The sequence below is a fragment of the Eptatretus burgeri genome, chromosome 8, assembly GCF_056783735.1.
Source record: "Eptatretus burgeri isolate ZD-2024b chromosome 8, Ebu_testis_v1, whole genome shotgun sequence".
NCBI lineage: Eukaryota > Metazoa > Chordata > Myxini > Myxiniformes > Myxinidae > Eptatretus > Eptatretus burgeri.
Genome location: NC_140968.1, coordinates 104,435,090 through 104,452,259, shown reverse-complemented (window position 1 = coordinate 104,452,259; position 17,170 = coordinate 104,435,090). Strand labels below are relative to the sequence as shown.

Genomic DNA, 17,170 nt, shown 5'->3' with positions numbered 1-17,170 from the left:
CCAGCAGCAAGGCGAAGGTGCTACATACCCGAAGCAAAGTCCTCACTTCCTGTTCAATGATGGCCTGTGTTTCTGGACTCAGCTTTTCTGAATCTCCGTAAGACATCATTCCAAGCTGTTCACAAAAATAATAAAAAACAAGAAAAGTGCATCACCGGTCAGATCAAACGCGAGCCGGCAGGTTACAGGAAGAGGCTGAACATCGGGAAACAACTGGAGTGCAACGACAATCTCCAACATTTTTTTTTTCTTAAAAAGCCAATCGAAAAGAGAAAGGGAAACTTCCATTCCGACCTTGCTGCTCATGCCACACCGAGTCACCATCATTCTGGCGATCTTGGTAGCATTTTCAAAATCGCTCGAAGCGCCTGATAGGACAAATAATGGCAGAGCATTACGAACCATCGTGGGAGTTGCAATGCAGGGAATGGATCACGTGGTATCAGAGTATAAATGAGGTGCCGCGAGAAGGAGTGATGTAAGGGACACATCGGCCATTTTGGAGTTAATGCCATATAGCACTATTTTAACCCTTACCCTATCATCCGAGCCTATTATCATCATATCATTAAAAAATGTCGCTTACATCACTCCTCCTCGCGGAGCCTTAAATCTGTTTAGATAAACGAAACATCAACAAAATTACCCCCGTGCGGGAGTGACGGTCATCCCTGCGAGAAAATATATAGCCTCCTGAAGGGAGGGCAGTATTTGGAAACTTTGAAGTCACGTGACGTGAAAACAAAAGCGAATATCGAAAATCCGGCCTGACAAAATTTAGATATTGTCCCATAGATTTATGTGCCACAATCAAATTCAAGATTGCTTGAGAAATGTAGGAGGAGATAGATTTTGAAAATCGTCATTTTCGCATGAAAATCGTCATTTTCGCATTTTTTGCCAACTTTGAAGTCACGTGACACGAAAACGAAAGCGAATATAGAAAATCCGGCCTGATCAAAATTTAGATATTCTCCCATAGATTCATTTGCTATAATCAAATTCAAGATCGCTTGAGAAATGGCGGAGGAGATAGAATTTGAAAATCGTCATTTTCGCAACTTCAAAGGTCTCGTGACCTTGACCTTGACCTTCGGTGACCTTGATAGTCATAACATCGTGTAAGTCTCATCGACCTCTACCAGGATCACTAATGACCAGATCTCCCGCTTCAACTTCAATGTGGACGGACGGACGGACGGACGGACCATCACCTCTCCTCTCAACACCAATAATATTAGGTCATGCTCGAAGAGATGACCTAAAAAGGCCTTTTCTGTCCACAACCGAAAACAAAAGAAGATTACGGTGATCACTATACACCAGATCTATGCTGGTTTGGTTGTTTAGGTTGAAGGTAACCATCTACCCTGGTGGGGTTCAAGTACGTCGATGTACTTCAGGACGTCTCAGGTAATCTCAAAACCGACGAAGACACGACTTTCAGAGCACCTGCGACCTGTGCTTCAATTCATCACCTTGATTAAAACAAGTTACCCCCTCACAACACACTCCGGAATTGAGGAATTATTTTATTTCCTTGTTATCATTCTTCTCCATCTGTCGACAGTGGCCACGTGTAAATCAATCGTTAGATTTCCATGTGTGTAGTTAGCATGTGCAGGTTGAGAGGATGGCCTACAGGTATGCACACTCACCTCTAAGCTGTCGAGCCGGGGTTTGAATCCTGACCCAGCTAAAAACACTTTCACAGGCACGGTGATTAATCGACGCGTGTGCCGTCCCCTCGAATGGATGTTAAACTGGGCGTCCCGTCTGCCGGCATTAATCGGTGGATGTTAAAGATCCCGCGGTGTCTTTTGTGAAGTCTGAGAGTTATCGCCCGCAGCCTGAACGCGTTATAAATTCCTGCCCTAACTCGTGCTGGGACAGAGAGGGCAAACCACCCAGCATGATCCCTCACCGATAAACTGCTTCGGCAGAAGCAACACTCTGCAAGAGTATGGGACATCGGATCGGAGTTAGCATGTGCATGATGCATGCGCTTGTTTTGTTGTGACGCCACAAGTGCGACAATAACGCAGATCATTCAGAAGACTCTTAGCTCTTATACGAGCCTTGACATCTATTTTACCAAAACTCTCATGTATGTATGTATGTATGTATGTATGTATGTATGTATGCATGTTCCCAAAATACAGCCAAAACGTTACACGATAGCACAAAAATTTTAGTGCCACCTTACTCACCATTCTCCTGCGGTGTGCAATATCAAGTTTCGTTCAAATCGGGCAACGAAAAAAAATCAATTTCCGATTCAGCCAAGTACTCTTGGGGAGTATTTGATCAATGCAAACAACCTCAGCATATCGTTCTCTGGAGCTATCTTTTTTTTTTTCTTGAAATGATTTTTTTTTCATCAACCGCTGTCACAATGGGTTCACGGGTCGTCTTGTTGTATATAAAAATTAAAACAAGACACGAAGATACTGGATGAGGTCATGCGTGCACACGCATGCAGTGTCTTGACGTGATTGTCGACATCTGGTTTTCTTTGATTCCCTGTCTGTCTGACGGTCTCTCTGAAGTGAAGTGTCTGTTTTTTTGGCCACATGTCCTCTTTTTTATTTTTTTAAATCTGTACACATTTAAGTTGATAAATGGAAATGCCGTGCAAAGAAGAGGGGAATTATTGCTAAATGCGGTCCTGTTGGGAATAAGGAGAGGCCACATGTACTCGGTCGGCATTTAAAGCATCGATCGGCCACGCAGTCGGAGGTGTGACGACACCGTGCAGATCAAGCAGTCACACACGCGAACACCTTCCGCAAATGCACCAATTGTAATCACATCTTATGAATGCCACATACAGCAGGTCTAAACACAAAACCACTTATCAACGTCAATCGGAGAGCTTTCAGAACACTCGCGTCTCATATCGGTAAACTGAAGTTCCACAAATCGAATTTAATTATTCTTATGCACAAACGATGTACAGTAAGTATCACGACGTTTGTCGTCTCATAAAATCGATTACACAAATCTCGGAAAACGACTGACATAACGAAAACCATGGAATCAGTGGAAAGGCCCGATATTCTCACACCTGCAACATGTTCTATGAAGGTGTGTGTGGTCACACACCTGTGGTAACGTTTTCTGGACCAAAAATTAGCTCCTCGGCCACACGACCACCCATGCTGACGTCCATTTGAGCCAATAACTGTGCTTTCGTTTCGCTCCAACGGTCATTCTCCGGTAACAGAGAAACCTGGTTAAAAAAAAATGGTGTCAGGTGAGTTGCCATCAATAAAACAGTCGGACAATCAAAATGAACTTCCGGCTTGACCCAAAACAGCGACCAGGAAAGACCCCTTGACCCTTTAAAACTCCTTACACCCTTTGACACCTTCAGAAACCTAACTACTGTTAGAAAATTTAGACACCTCACTACTCTTTAGACCGCTTCACCTTTTCGACTCCTAATACCCTTTAGAGTTTAGACCATGTAGACGCCATTTGATTCTGTGGAACACTTTTGCCATTTATATTTTCCATATAGCCTCACTACTCCATTGGAACATACCTTTTATACCTTAATAATCCTTAAAAGTCCTGAAAGATCCTTTGGACCCCTTCGGCCTGTTAGACCCTTACACCCTTTAGACAGCTTAGACCTGTCTATGGTGGTGAGTATCTGCTTATATTTATCATATAATTTCCATGGGTTCAACTGGTAAGTCTAATTCAACGATCCCAGCTTATGTTTAATGAGGAACGACTGAAGCAGGCAGGTGGAAAGTCACACTCGTATTTACTCGCTCACAATCACAATTGAAAGTAATGACCCGTATATTCCGTACAAAGGAATCAAATTACAAGTTTGTGGGACAAAGCTGCCTTACGTGGCCGAGAGTGGGACCTCGGGGCATGATGGTGGCTTTGTTGATGGGCATGGCGTGCTTGGTGTAGTAAGCAACCATAGCGTGTCCACCCTCGTGGTAAGCCGTAATGATTTTGTTGTTCATGTCGATCTCTGCACTCCGCCGCTCGGGCCCTGCACGACGAGCAAAAACAGTTGACATAAAATAACGAATTCTGCGAGGGAACATGCTGATAGCAGCATCACGATCATCCAAACCGAGACAGTGACTGAATAGGTTACGAGGTGTAAATTCTGTACAGGAATAAGAATGGACACGTCCAGCTGCCTCACCCATGAGGATCTTGTCTTTGGCAAATTCAAGGTCAACAAAGGAGACCATGCTCTTGTTGTCGATAGCCGCCTTTAACGCTGCCTGGTTCACCAGGTTCTCGAGCTCAGCCCCTGTGAACCCCACCGTGCCACGTGCAATGACCTCGGCATTCACCTCTGCACAGAGACAAATACCAGGAAGCTGACATGTAAAATCCAGCACCTGCTTCCAAAATCATTTGCAAAATGACCAGCTGGGTGCCAAAGTAGTTATTTACCCAAATCATGATTAGTTGGATAAAATTGTGCTCAATCAATAGCTATTAGTTTTTGCAATAAAATCTGAGGTTTGTCGTGTTGTCGTATCAGCTCTTATTCTGTGAAATTGTAGAGGTCGTGTATTGCTACGGCTGTGGAAATTCGCAAACCACCATTTAGGGTCCGTAGGTGAGATATCTTCATAGGTACATGTGTAGTTAGCCCCAAACCCGTTGTATAGAGGGAATTTATGTGATTCATCCAGGCTGCGACGCTTTGAGATAGCCATTTTTTTCTGTTCTATCTTTATTTTGAACCAACCACGTCTCAACCGCCATCACACAACAACCACCTTAACCACCACGCCAGCCATCGTCACCAACGACAACCACGCTCCAACCCTCAGACAACAACAACGCCAACAACCACGACCTTTACCTTCACAACTCAATCCCGCAAACATCGCATCACCGCCATAACCATGAAACCACCACCGAAAACCCTCCACCACCTTCACCTCTCTCCTTCTACGGCCATTCCCGCACCACCTGTGAACACTGAGCATCGGGCTGTCTCGGGCCCGTTCGGCGATTGGTGCCAAACGCACCGAGCCGCGAGCGCAAATAGCTGCCTTTCCGAGGGAGAATTCGGATCAAGAACGCTACACGCCCACTTTTCCTCTGTCCAATTAGCAAGCGCGAGGCGGCTTGGCCCCGCCTCCAGGCGCGTCTGTGTGAAATCGATATATGCAAATTCTAGGATCAGGGGAGATTCACTCCCCCTTTCCTCCGACAAAGGGGCGAGCATGGCTCCGCCCCCGAGGTCATCCTGATCCGGATATTTACATATTAGCTGCTCTTGCCGGCCTATAAGAAGGCGAGCGCAAGGCGAATGAAGTGAGTCGATTCGGGTGGCGAAGTGATCGGTGTGGCAAAGAATTGGGTTCTGGAGTCGGCTGAGAAGAGTTGCGGGAAGAGGCAAAGGAGCTCGGATCCGAGGCGAGAAGGACGGCAGTCGGCGACGAGGTCGCGGTGTGGGATCGCTCGTCGCGGGACCCAAGCCATCCAGCCATTCTCCTCCCCCAGGGCATCAACAATTCCCCCTTTCCCCCGCGCTGAGATAGTGCAAAAGGGGGCCCCGTTCCCACCCCACTCCAAACGTCGTGCCAACGAAACCCGCCAAGGAGCACGGTGTCGGGGCACAGCCACGCGGCCACATCTGCGGCTCGCCCGCCAACGCGTCATGAGGACGCGGGTAGGACCCCCCCCCCCCGGTCTCGCAGACCTGGCCGCTCCTCCAGGTCACGCGCACAATTGGCCTACAGGCCCGTCTGCCCCCTTGTCTATGAGGGTGGCTTCTTTCCTTTGGTTTTGAGTAAATGTATGTTGGCGCCGTCTGCGAAGTTGAACTGTATAAGTGTTGCCGTGTGTGTGCGTAGTCGGTAGTAACTCTGCGTCGTTGTTGCTTTTGTTTTGGTTGCTACATGTGCATTTTGACTGTTTGGCTGTATATGTGTGCTTTCCGTGTGTCGCGTAATAAATGTGCATTGTGTGAACTGTTTTCCCCTTTCGCTTCGTCTTTTCTCCATTGACTCTCCATCCTGCTTCACATAAAGGGTTCGTAGCGGGTGCAAGATCCCGGTAATTAATCTGAACCGTCGAGGTCGACGATAACACCGCTCGGTTATCCCGATAGTACGGAACGGGCCGCCCAAGCGGCTCGTGTCCGGAGTCGACCTGCGGCGAGGTACGATCGCCCGGTTTACCATCCGCGTGGGTACTTAGGTCGGTCGAGTTTGGCGAACAACCCTATCCTACGCGGGTGGCCGATTGGCACGATTGTGGTGAGGTCGAAAGGTCCACCCGTGACTGGCTCCGGGCGATAGTTCCCGGAGGGTCACGACTGAATTGTCTGTACGGTGGGCGATGCAGTCGCGATTCGAGTGACGTGGCCGTCCGCATGCCGGTGGGCACGAATTCGCAATAGTATTTTCAGGCCATCTACCGAATGCATTGTCGACTGTTACAGAGTATGTCCAGCAGGTAGCAGATCAGTGGCATACCTGAGGGGGGGGGGGAGAGCGTCGGGTGTGTACGTACTCCCCCCCCCCCAACAAGAAAAGGCCACATTGTTTAAAAGCATTATTTTTTTAGTCATGTCCTAAGGTGAACTCAGGGGAGATGGAGCAGCAGAGTGAAAGCTCACGTGATCTCGATTTTCAGTACGAACACAGACACCGCGAGTCAGATTAAATTCTCGATATGTCACTTTTCGTGGTTATAATTATTCTTTTAAATGACTGTTTAAACGTAGCGCATCATGGTTCGCTGCGGACATCTTTGCTGGTCACGTGTCACGTACTCCCCATGGGAAACGAGTGTGATTTTTTTTGATGACTTCATAGGTGGCTTTGTTACGACGTCAATTACATACGTAGAATGCTTTATCCGATCAGTATGTTAAATTTTTGAGGGTCATCTTGGGATAAAATGGTCCACCAAAAAGAATTTTGACGACGTCATCCATCACGTGATTTCGCAGCCATAGTTTTTTTTTTCTTTAATCTTCAAAAATATTCTCTGAAATGGCTGAACCGGTCATCACTGCCAGCAGTTATAAAGTGGCAATTATAATTATGTCACTTATTAATTACGTAACACCAGTACACAAACGCCACACAAAACAACACCAACACCGCACAACACAAGTCCTGACGAGGGTCTGCAATCTCTGATTGCTCTTTTTCTTGTTTCGACTTTCAGCAGGGATCCAAGGCTGGATTTGAAACCCTGCTGAAAGACTAAGCGAACAATAAGTAACTGCCTCGATGTATTTTAGAAATTTGATCAGATCATCTCATCATGCTGTATCCTGCCAATGTTTACCTGTGAGATAGTAATTGGAATTTTTTTTTTTTTAAATCATGCTTTTGATCATTCAATTTGTGTCCAATACATTGTTCCTCATCTATTCTTTTTCCCCCTCATGAGCACTGACCACAAAAACTGCCTCGATAGACTTTCATGATAAACTTACTTGTCGTATTATATTAAAAAAAAAAAAAAAAAACTTTATGTGTTATATACATCTGTGCATTCATATTATGTGCTGTGCGTTCCTTTTTCTGACACTGTGTTTCCTGTAACGAGGTACTTGGTGAATTGAACTTAAACTCGAACTTTGATCGCTATTCGAGACTTCAATCAATGAAATAGTATTTTATATGCTGCCATATCAACAAATCGCCTGAAAACACCCCAAAATGCCAACCCATCGAGCTCTGTATTTGACACTTTCACCTTCTGCGGTAAAGCAATGTGGCGTGTATCCCATCCCATAACGGGCATGATGGTGCTGCACTATCATGCTCTCAATGGTTCAACATTTTGACATTTTGCACCCCCCCCCCCTCCACCATCAAAAATTCTGTATACGGGCCTGTACATCGTGGTCCAGACTTGAGATTGGCTGTGATATAAGCAAGGCCACCTGATGAATAGGCAGGTACAGATAACTTGGCAACAATTATTTTCGGAAGTGTGAGCAATGCAAGTACCACGACAGCTTGTTCAAATATGGACACTGCCGACAATGGCACGATGACATGATGAGCCTGAAGTCCCCCTCTATCAATGAAATACAAGCAGGTGGAGATGAGAATAACTTTGTTTGAGCGAGTGAGACAATCACACGATATAAGAAATTTGAGAAGTGCTCTCAGAAATTATTCACACCCCTTGAGGTTTTTCCATTTTGTCGTTACAGCCTGAATTTAAAAATGGATTAAATTTAGATTTTTTTTTTTTGTCGTCACTGATCTACATGCAACACCCCATAATGTGAGTGTAATTGTATCCTTTTACAAATCAATTATAAATGAAAAGCTGAAATGTCGTGAGTCAATAAGTATTCAACCCTTTTGCTATGACACTCCAATTTACATCCAATTTCCTTTAATCATCCTTGAGATGGCTCTCCAATTCAATTGGAGTCCACCTGTGGCCAAATTGATTTTTTTTTAAATATATAATGTTGTGGCTCGCATGAGAGCTAACACACAGAACGTACGAGAAGGGGAGCAGGAGACAAGAGGGGCGGGGGAGGGAAGGAAAAAAAACAGTGGAGAACAGAGACATAAGGAGATATGTGGAAGAGAGAGGGATGGGGTGGGGTATACTGGGAAAACAAGATGGACACTAGTACAGCGACTTTCAGGAAGGAAAGCAAGGAATTTGAAGGACGTGGGTTTGGGGTGGATTAACGGGGGTAGAAAATATCATGGTTTTTGATGGGGGAAGATAAGAGATGGTGGTGAACAGCTGTTTTGAAGACCTGAAGGGAAGAGTGGGATTGAAGAGAGTGAGGGAGTTTATTTCAAAGGCGGGAAAAAAGAGGAATGAAAGAGTGAGCAGTGATTCTTGATTTTGGTAGTTTTACCAGAAAGGGGTTGCTGGTGGACCTTGAGCGCCTTGTGGAAATATGGGGGGGGGAGCATAAAGCAGGTGGTTGGGGGGGGGGGTCGAGGCCCATGATTGGACACGATTTAGAAAGAAACACACCTTTCTAAATAAGGTCCCACATTTGACTGTGCACGTCAGAGCAGAAACTCAACCATGAAGTCCAAAGAAGTGTACGTAGAACTCCGAGACAGAATTGTGAGGAGGTATAGATCTGGCGAAGGGTATAAAACAATTTCAAAAATGTTGAAAGTTTCCAACAGCAAAGTGAGCTCTGTCATTCGGAAATGGAAAGAATATGGAAGTACACATGCTTCCTAAAGCTGGCTGTCCAACCAAACTGAGCAACCGGAAGGACCTTCTTCAACCGGCAAGAAGAAGAAGAAGGAAGGGAGGTGACCAAGAACCCAATGACTACTCTGACAGAACTACAGAGTTCCTTGGCTGAGATGGAAACTTGCTGGAAGGACAACAACCTCTGCAGCACTTCACAAATCAAGGCTTTATAGGAGAGTGGCTAGACAGAAGGCACTCCTGAGAAAAAGGCACATGATAGCATGCTTGGAGTTTACAAAAGAGCACATGAAAGAATCAGAACATGAGGCAAAAGATCATGTGGTCTGATGAGATGAAAATTGGACTCTGGCCTGAATGCAAAGCGCTACCACAGATCGTTAGAGCTCGGTCTGGTGGAAACCGAGCACAGTTCATCACCCATCTAACACCATCCTACCACAAAGCATTGTGGTGGCAGCATCATCCTATGGGGATGCTTTTCATCAGCAAAGACTGGGAGACTTGTGAGGATGAAGGGAACAATGAATGGAACCAAATACAGGCAAATCCTTGAGGAGAACCTGCTTCAGAGTGCAAAAGACCTCAGACTGCGGTGAAGATTTACATTCCAACAGGACAATGAATCCAAACATAGAGCAAAAGCAAAACTAGAATGGCTTCAGAACAAGAACGTGAAAGTCCTTGAGTGGCTAAACAGCCAAAGCCCATATTTGAATCCCATTGAGAATCTGTAGAAAGACTTGAAGATTGCTGTTCACAGACACTCCCCATCCAACTTGACGGAGCTTGAGCAAACCTGCAAGGAAGAATGGGAGAAAATCCCCAAATCCAGATCTGTAAAGCTGACACAACAAACATACCCAAGAAGACTCGAAGCTGTAATCGCTGCCAAAGGTGCTTCTACAAAGTATCGACTCAGGGGGTTGAATACTTATTGATGCAAAACATTTCAGCTTTCCATTTTTAAATAATTTTGAAAAATTTCGAAAAACATGTTTTCACTTTGATATTACGGGGTATTTTGTGTAGATCGGTGACAAAAAATTTAAGTTTAATCCATTTTAAATTCATGCTGTAAAAATCAAGGGGTGTGAATACTTTCTGAAGGCACTGAATGCACTCCTGAACCACTGGACCGAAGGAGTTGGAAACTGGGGGTTGTACTCAGTGTGTGCCCAGGATGGTTTCAGGGGATTTTAAAAAAAAGTCATAACCTGGGGGAGAGGGGGGGGGTTCAGGGTGGGATTGGGGGGACACTATTTCTCTGTGATGTGGGAAATTGTTCTATTTTTGCACATTAATTTTGTGGATCTGAAATTCTTTTTTTGCTGTTCACTGTGCCAAAGTGCTCCTTTATGACATGAATAGTCAATCTTATTTGTTCTTTGGACAATTTCCTTGCACCGTATCCGTGACAAGTACATATTATTACAGGACTGCACCATCTTTACACTGGAAAGAAAAAAGAAAAAAAAATTGCAAAACAGGAACCGACTGATTAGACTCGGATTGTTGTTCCTTACCCGGATCCACCTTTATTTTCGAGATGTACAGCTGGAGAATTTCCAGTCGGCCCTTGACATCTGGCCGAGGAACTGTCACTTGCATGTCAAAACGACCGGGACGAATCAAGGCACTGGAAAGGGTGAGGGTCACGCGAATAAATTGTTTGATCGGTAAGTGTTTACCATTGAACTTTGGGTATTTTTCACCAATAATTGTTTTATTTTTAACAAGCAGACTTCTGATAAGAAGATCAGTAATTTGGTTTCCATGGTGAGGGTACAATGCTGCCAGGAAATTAGTGCCAAAAGTTGTTGCACTTGCCAAGTAAGCGTCTGCTGAAGTGACTTATTTTTAAGACTGTAAACAAAATTTTTGAAACATTCCTTTATACACATAGAATGCAAGTCTCATGGATCATGGAGGACACAAAAAGGACAAATGGAAAGAATTAAATTAAAAAAAAAAACTTGCCATGATTTTATCAAAATGTGCCATGCGCATACAGTTGCCAGTCACGCTGCAGTGCGTAGCAAGCAATGCACTTCGCCAGCACATGTAGCGTCGGTCAACTACGGTACTGGACTTCATTGTCAACAATTCAACGTAAAATATGCCTCGTCATTTGAAGCCAAATCCAAAAGCGGAAGACCTTTAATGTTTCCCGAAACCTGTATGCTTGGCTAAAGCAGGACTCGATGCACCATCTGGCCATGCCGCTAACGAGGAAATATTGAAAATTCGTACAGGCGAAAGTCCCGTCCCAGCTTGTGGCGACGCCGGCCGAGGCCGGAGATTCGAATGAAGAAAAATATCCAATGCTCCAGGAGACCATTGATTTACTAATCTATGCATTCAATTAACCAGTGATTTGATGTGCTTTTTTGTGCTTCCATCATATTTTTCAATCTGTATTTTCATTGGTTCCATGCAGTGAGTGCTAAATTGGTTCCATGTGATTTACATCAGGTTCGTAATGAAACTTATCCCTGCATGAAACTTCGCCCCTTTATAAATTCACATATGACCTCAATTTTATTTAATTTCAACCAAAAAAAATTACCCTTGTGTGGGGGTGACGGTCATCTCTATGATACCACAAGTTCTCAATGTTCAGTTCAGGTAACCGCGAAACAGTCCAAACTAACCGTTCAGATTGAAATAGTTCACAGAGATACACTAGGATAACACTACTAATGACATAATTAATAAATATATATTGTTCATTTAGTACCCGGATTAACACATCAGACTCACCAGTTAGTGCAATACGTAGTTGTCCGGTCCGTCCACTCTCTGGGGACATTTCACTTCCGGTTGTAGAAAAAAAAACGAAAAAATAGGCTTAGCTCTCGGAGATTTTGATAATCCTGTAGATTATTCTTCACTGATTATAATGCAACTTTCAGAATGAAAATTGGTTAAGTATTTATAGAGATATTGAGGTTTGAAAAATCGTTAGAGCTAGCAAATTCATTAATTCCACAGAGGTTTCGTGACACTGCACAAAGTAACATGTCAGGTATGAAAAAACATTTTGTATGCCAGATTCATTAATTATTAATTCATTAATTATGGAATGTACTCATTGATATATTAATCAGAAAGCACGAAGCATGTAGCATAATTTATCACTTATCCCCTCATCCGGGATCCATGGCCTCGCCCCACAACCTGCAGCCCTATGTCCGCCGGTGATTATGTTAGATATCGGCACGATCGAGAGGAGCCTGCGAATTATCCCTGCTGATGCACTGAATTGATGCAATCCTTTAGCCAGAATATTCGTTGTCAAAATGTTGCGGGATTAAATCACCAATACAGTCACTCGAATTTATACCGCCGACATACTTCTTAACAATCACCTTCGCCCCAGAAACCACAGTCAATTTGAACCACGCTGGCCATTGTTCAGACGCCATGACCGGACTACTGAGCAGTTCTACTGCGCAGTTTGGTTAAAGATGACTCGGCATTTTGGCGTGCGCGCACGAAATTATATTTTGAAAATAAATGCCGACGTTTACATTTCGGGTTTTGAAACTTTTGCACCTTCGGCGGAAAATATATAAATATAAAAGGCTAAAAAAAAAAAAAAGTGTTTTATATTTATATTTCATTTCTCCTTCCTTCCTTCTTTGCGAATCGCATCGGCGTTTTTGGCCATCTTCCAGATCACGTGACGATCAAACAGGAAGGAAATTCAAAAATCTGTCTGGTTAGATACAAGATAATATTTTTTACTATCATAATCAATAAACAGTTGCCAAATATCTTGTAGAATGGCAGACAAGATAGGTTTTGAAAATGGCGATCTTTATAACTTACGTGACCTCGTGACCTCGTCCCTGACCTTGAACCCGGACAAAAGTTATATCGTTGTGCAACACTCATCGACCTCTACCCACATACTAAGTTTCATCAAGATCGGAAAGAAAAATTGTTGACGGACGGACATTTGGTCCGGCTTTATTGGGTCATCTCTACCGAGATGACCTAAAAACGACATGACAAGAAAATAAAAATGAGAAAAATCCACAGAGTTGCAACAAGGGGACCCAAAATGCTTACTTGTCCAGTGCTTCGGGGAAATTTGTGGCTCCGATGACGATTACATCTTCATTGGGCTTGAACCTGGAGAAGACCAAAAAAAAAAACAACCGCAACAACGAGCTCAAACAAATGCAGGATGGCGACAAATATCTCGTTTCCATGCACCACTAAACCTGAGTTGAAAACAGAGCTGCTCCTGATACTGTAATTTAACCATCCCGGTTTGGGCATCAAGGTAAGCTCGCCTCATTTCATCCTGAACCTTTATCCAAGCGTGCGGACATTCCTTTGTACACGTGTGCGAGGGGACAAATCAAGTGGCGAGTGGGAATGTACAAAGAGTCAAACCAAAGAGATAGATGCTGTTTGGCCTGGCACGCTGCTTCAAACGAATTTTGAAAACACTCCACTGTATTGATATTTTGGAGTAGTGGTAGGCAGCAACGTGCAGCCTGCGATGCATCGACCTGCGGCCGCCTGGTTTTTATTCCTTTCACCACGTATTGTCACTTTGAATGCTTTACATAAAATACGGTCAACCCACAAATCACATCAAGCAAGTAGTATGCTTAAGATTTGAAATGCTTTTCCTTTTGTATTGATGTGTTCAATCTTTAATTACAGTCTTTAAATTTTTATCATGCAATGGGCATCTTTTTTTTCATTAAATTTTTTTATTCTCATTTTGGATTGTAATTCAGGTTAAGTGGGCCTACTAAAGGCCCTTCAAGTTGTTTCGGGTAGGAGCTGCAGCCCTCTGACTAGCTAAGCTTGCCCACCACTGTTTGAGAGGGTTAGCATACCCGTCAAGCTCAGCCAGGAGCTGGTTGATGGTCTGCCGAGAATAAGGGTGCATGGGAGACTCGATGCGTTTGCCACCCACAGAATCAAGCTCGTCGATAAAAACGACACAAGGAGCATTCGCCTTGGCGTCCCCTACAAGGTGAAGTAGAATATAGGTCAAAAGGATCGGTAAAAGTGGACAGTTGGTTGCAAGGGAGATTCACCACAGGTCACAAGGATCAATACAGAGGGGGAAGTTGGCAGCAAGGGATGTGCATCACAGATAATGGAGTGAGTGAAATTAATATTTTGGGTAAAAATCATCAACATTTATCAGTTGGGACTGTTTCACCAGCCATATCATTGGGCAGTAATTCAGTACAGCACGTACAGAAATCTCACATGTTCAAAAGAGAAAAAGCCAAGATACAAGTTTTGCCCACTGTACACCATATATTTGTTCAAACTCACGGAAAAGGTTTCGGATGCGACTCGCACCGACACCCACAAACATCTCGTCAAACTCGGAGCCAGAGGCGTAGTAAAAAGGAACGCTCGCCTCACCGGCCACCGCACGTGCCAAGAGCGTTTTTCCGGTTCCAGGAGGACCGACGAGCAAGACTCCTGCATGCCGACGCAACAGGAAAAGACATTAGGCACAACTGCAGATGTCATTTACTATAGACAATAAGATGCTGATTCAACGAGTGGTTTGCAGCGACGTCTTCTGATTCTCTCGATATTGTGCTGAAATGTAGTCGTTGCCTAGAAGCAGACAATAACATTCTGGCTCCTAAATAATTTTCAATCAGGGAAGAGTTTCGATAAATAAAAATAAATAAATAAACAAGACGTGCACTCGGGAGAGCGCATACTTCTGCCTTCTAATGCCTGATCCACGACAACATATCGGGTCCAATACATTTTTGAAATATCATGCTGTATATCGTTTTTGGCCTGATCTCTCAATAGTGAAGAATCACTTGAGAAATGAAATAATTCTCATCACCAGATCCGGATTCAGATCTTCACCAAAATCAAATCACTTCGTCCTTGTCACATATTCAACGTCCTTCAAGTTTCATCCGAATCCGTCCACAACTTTTTGAGATATTGTGCGATATATAAATTTTTGGCCCTATCTCTCAATGGTGAAGAATCACTTAAAAAATTTGAGCAGTCGGATCCGGATCTTCCCCGAAATCTGTTTCATCCTCGTCACACACCCAACCTGTCCACAAAATTTCATCCGGATCCGTCCACAACTTGAGATAACGTGCACACAGACAGAGAGAGACAAGAGGGGTGAAAATATAACCTCCTTCACCTTCGGTGGCAGAGGTAATAAATAAATTGTACGCAAAGTTTCGGCTTATGGTGGAGTTGGAAAGTAATAAGATGGTGTGAAGAAAGGAAATAGGGGGGGGGGGGAAGAGAAGAGAGGGATGAACATCAAAACATGTGAGTAAGAGCTTGGATAGTGGAAAGTTAATGGGGGTAGTTCACGGGTATAGGAAGACGACATGAGCTGGTGTTGTATTTCCATCCTGAAAGCCTGGAAGGGAGAGTGTGATTGCACCACCTCAGGAATGGGATTCCATGAGTGGGATAAAGAGGAATAAAAGAGTGGAGGTGAGAAATAAGGCTGGATTTTGAGAGTTTAACAAGGATGAGGTTGCTGGAAGAAGATGTGTGTCCCGGAGAATCAGGGTTTGAAAGAGCGGTGGGAGGAAGTAAGACTAGTGTCGAGACGGTAGAAAACAGAAAGGCAACTAACCTGCCTGCGATGGGAGAGCAGCGGGCCTTGCACTTCAACTTCTTTGTGGTAGATGTCATGTAAAGAGTTTTTGATTCCACATCACCCAGGAGAGGTGAAGCAGGAGCATGGCCTTCAGGGAAGAGCAGAATTCCATTGAGCCAAGGACAAAGGCTTCGTCAGTCTTGAAAAGTTCAGAAGGAAGGAATTGGTGCAACCGAGGATTCGATACCTTTGAAGGCCACCTTCGATACCTATGTTTGCTCAGGAGAGGTTGTGACTGATGGTAAGACCCAGAGGCTGAGACGAAACCTTTCAGTGGTAGATGAGTTTATGAGAAAATCTTTCTGGAGAGAGAGAATGACAGTTTGAGACTTGTCCCGTTTAAATGACATTCCATTGACACATTAGCATGTGATACTTTTCAGGTCAGCGGAGAGAGAGAGAGGAGCAGTTGCTGCCATCCTGTTTCGGGAATGGTGCACAGTTCGGCAAAAAGTGGAATCATCTACAAAGAGGAAAAAAGGGTTATCTCGGGCATGAAACAACACTAGTCCCAAGACATTGGCACAGATAGAAAACTAAATAAATCACACAGTTTAGCATGAACAAGATCCAGAATAATGTTCAGCATGGACGAAACCATGGGCCCAAACATTGTATTCTACAGGATAAATATTTCATAAATAAAACGAAATTGTTTTCATGACGTTTGTGCGATATCCTGATGCTGTGTGGACTGTGCTTCCCCGCTGACGGACCTCTGGTAGCTTGAACGTGTTGATGGGTTTGAGCCTGGGGAGTAACTGCTGAAAGATATCTGTCCGGGTTCTTCCCGACATCTTTGTTCCTTTCACATTTTTTTTTTCTAATTCATTACATTATTTTTTTTTTTTCACAATTCTCTTTATTCATTCGAATTCTTGCTTTTTCTTCTCTTTCATCTCTTTTACTCTCGATTCCTCTGTTTCGTTTTCTATTTCTCTCAGGAAAAGTGAATTCTTGCTGAAATTGTTCTTGTTTGGCTCACTTGGCTGCACCTGGATGGATTTGAGGGTTGTGGAGTAGCGGCTGAAACCCAAATCCTCCTGATGACTCAGTCTTTGCTCTTTACTTCTTCGGGTTCCTTCTTGGTCTTCCGTTTCATTGTAAACGATGCTATTCGTAGCGACAGTAAAGGGGCACCCAGTGTAGGTAACAGCAGGATTTGATATTCAAAAAAGTTTCACCGCACGCATATGCATTTTCATTTATTCCTCACATTGATGTGCAACTTGTTTGTTGGTTTTTTATTATTATTTTAATTTATTTATTATCTTGCCAAAACGAAGTTTTTGCAAGATATGTTAGTCAGCTTGTATGTTTTTTTTGTTTTCTTTTGTCTGTAATCACATGTAAAAAATTCTG

General features: G+C 43.8%; 1 protein-coding gene across 2 annotated transcripts in view; it reads right to left on the bottom strand.

Moving 5' to 3' along the window:
- Positions 1-17,170, bottom strand: part of YME1L1 (YME1 like 1 ATPase) — a 91,631-nt gene that overhangs the window by 982 nt on the left and 73,479 nt on the right. For both annotated transcript variants that reach the window (XM_085893393.1, XM_085893394.1), the window contains exons 10-18: positions 14,479-14,631; positions 14,028-14,160; positions 13,243-13,305; positions 10,692-10,804; positions 4,178-4,333; positions 3,867-4,018; positions 3,106-3,232; positions 295-368; positions 29-115 (exon numbers count right to left, since the gene is read on the bottom strand). In XM_085893393.1, the coding sequence (XP_085749519.1) occupies positions 29-115; positions 295-368; positions 3,106-3,232; positions 3,867-4,018; positions 4,178-4,333; positions 10,692-10,804; positions 13,243-13,305; positions 14,028-14,160; positions 14,479-14,631 (1,058 nt within the window). The remainder of the gene's footprint in view (positions 1-28; positions 116-294; positions 369-3,105; positions 3,233-3,866; positions 4,019-4,177; positions 4,334-10,691; positions 10,805-13,242; positions 13,306-14,027; positions 14,161-14,478; positions 14,632-17,170) is intronic.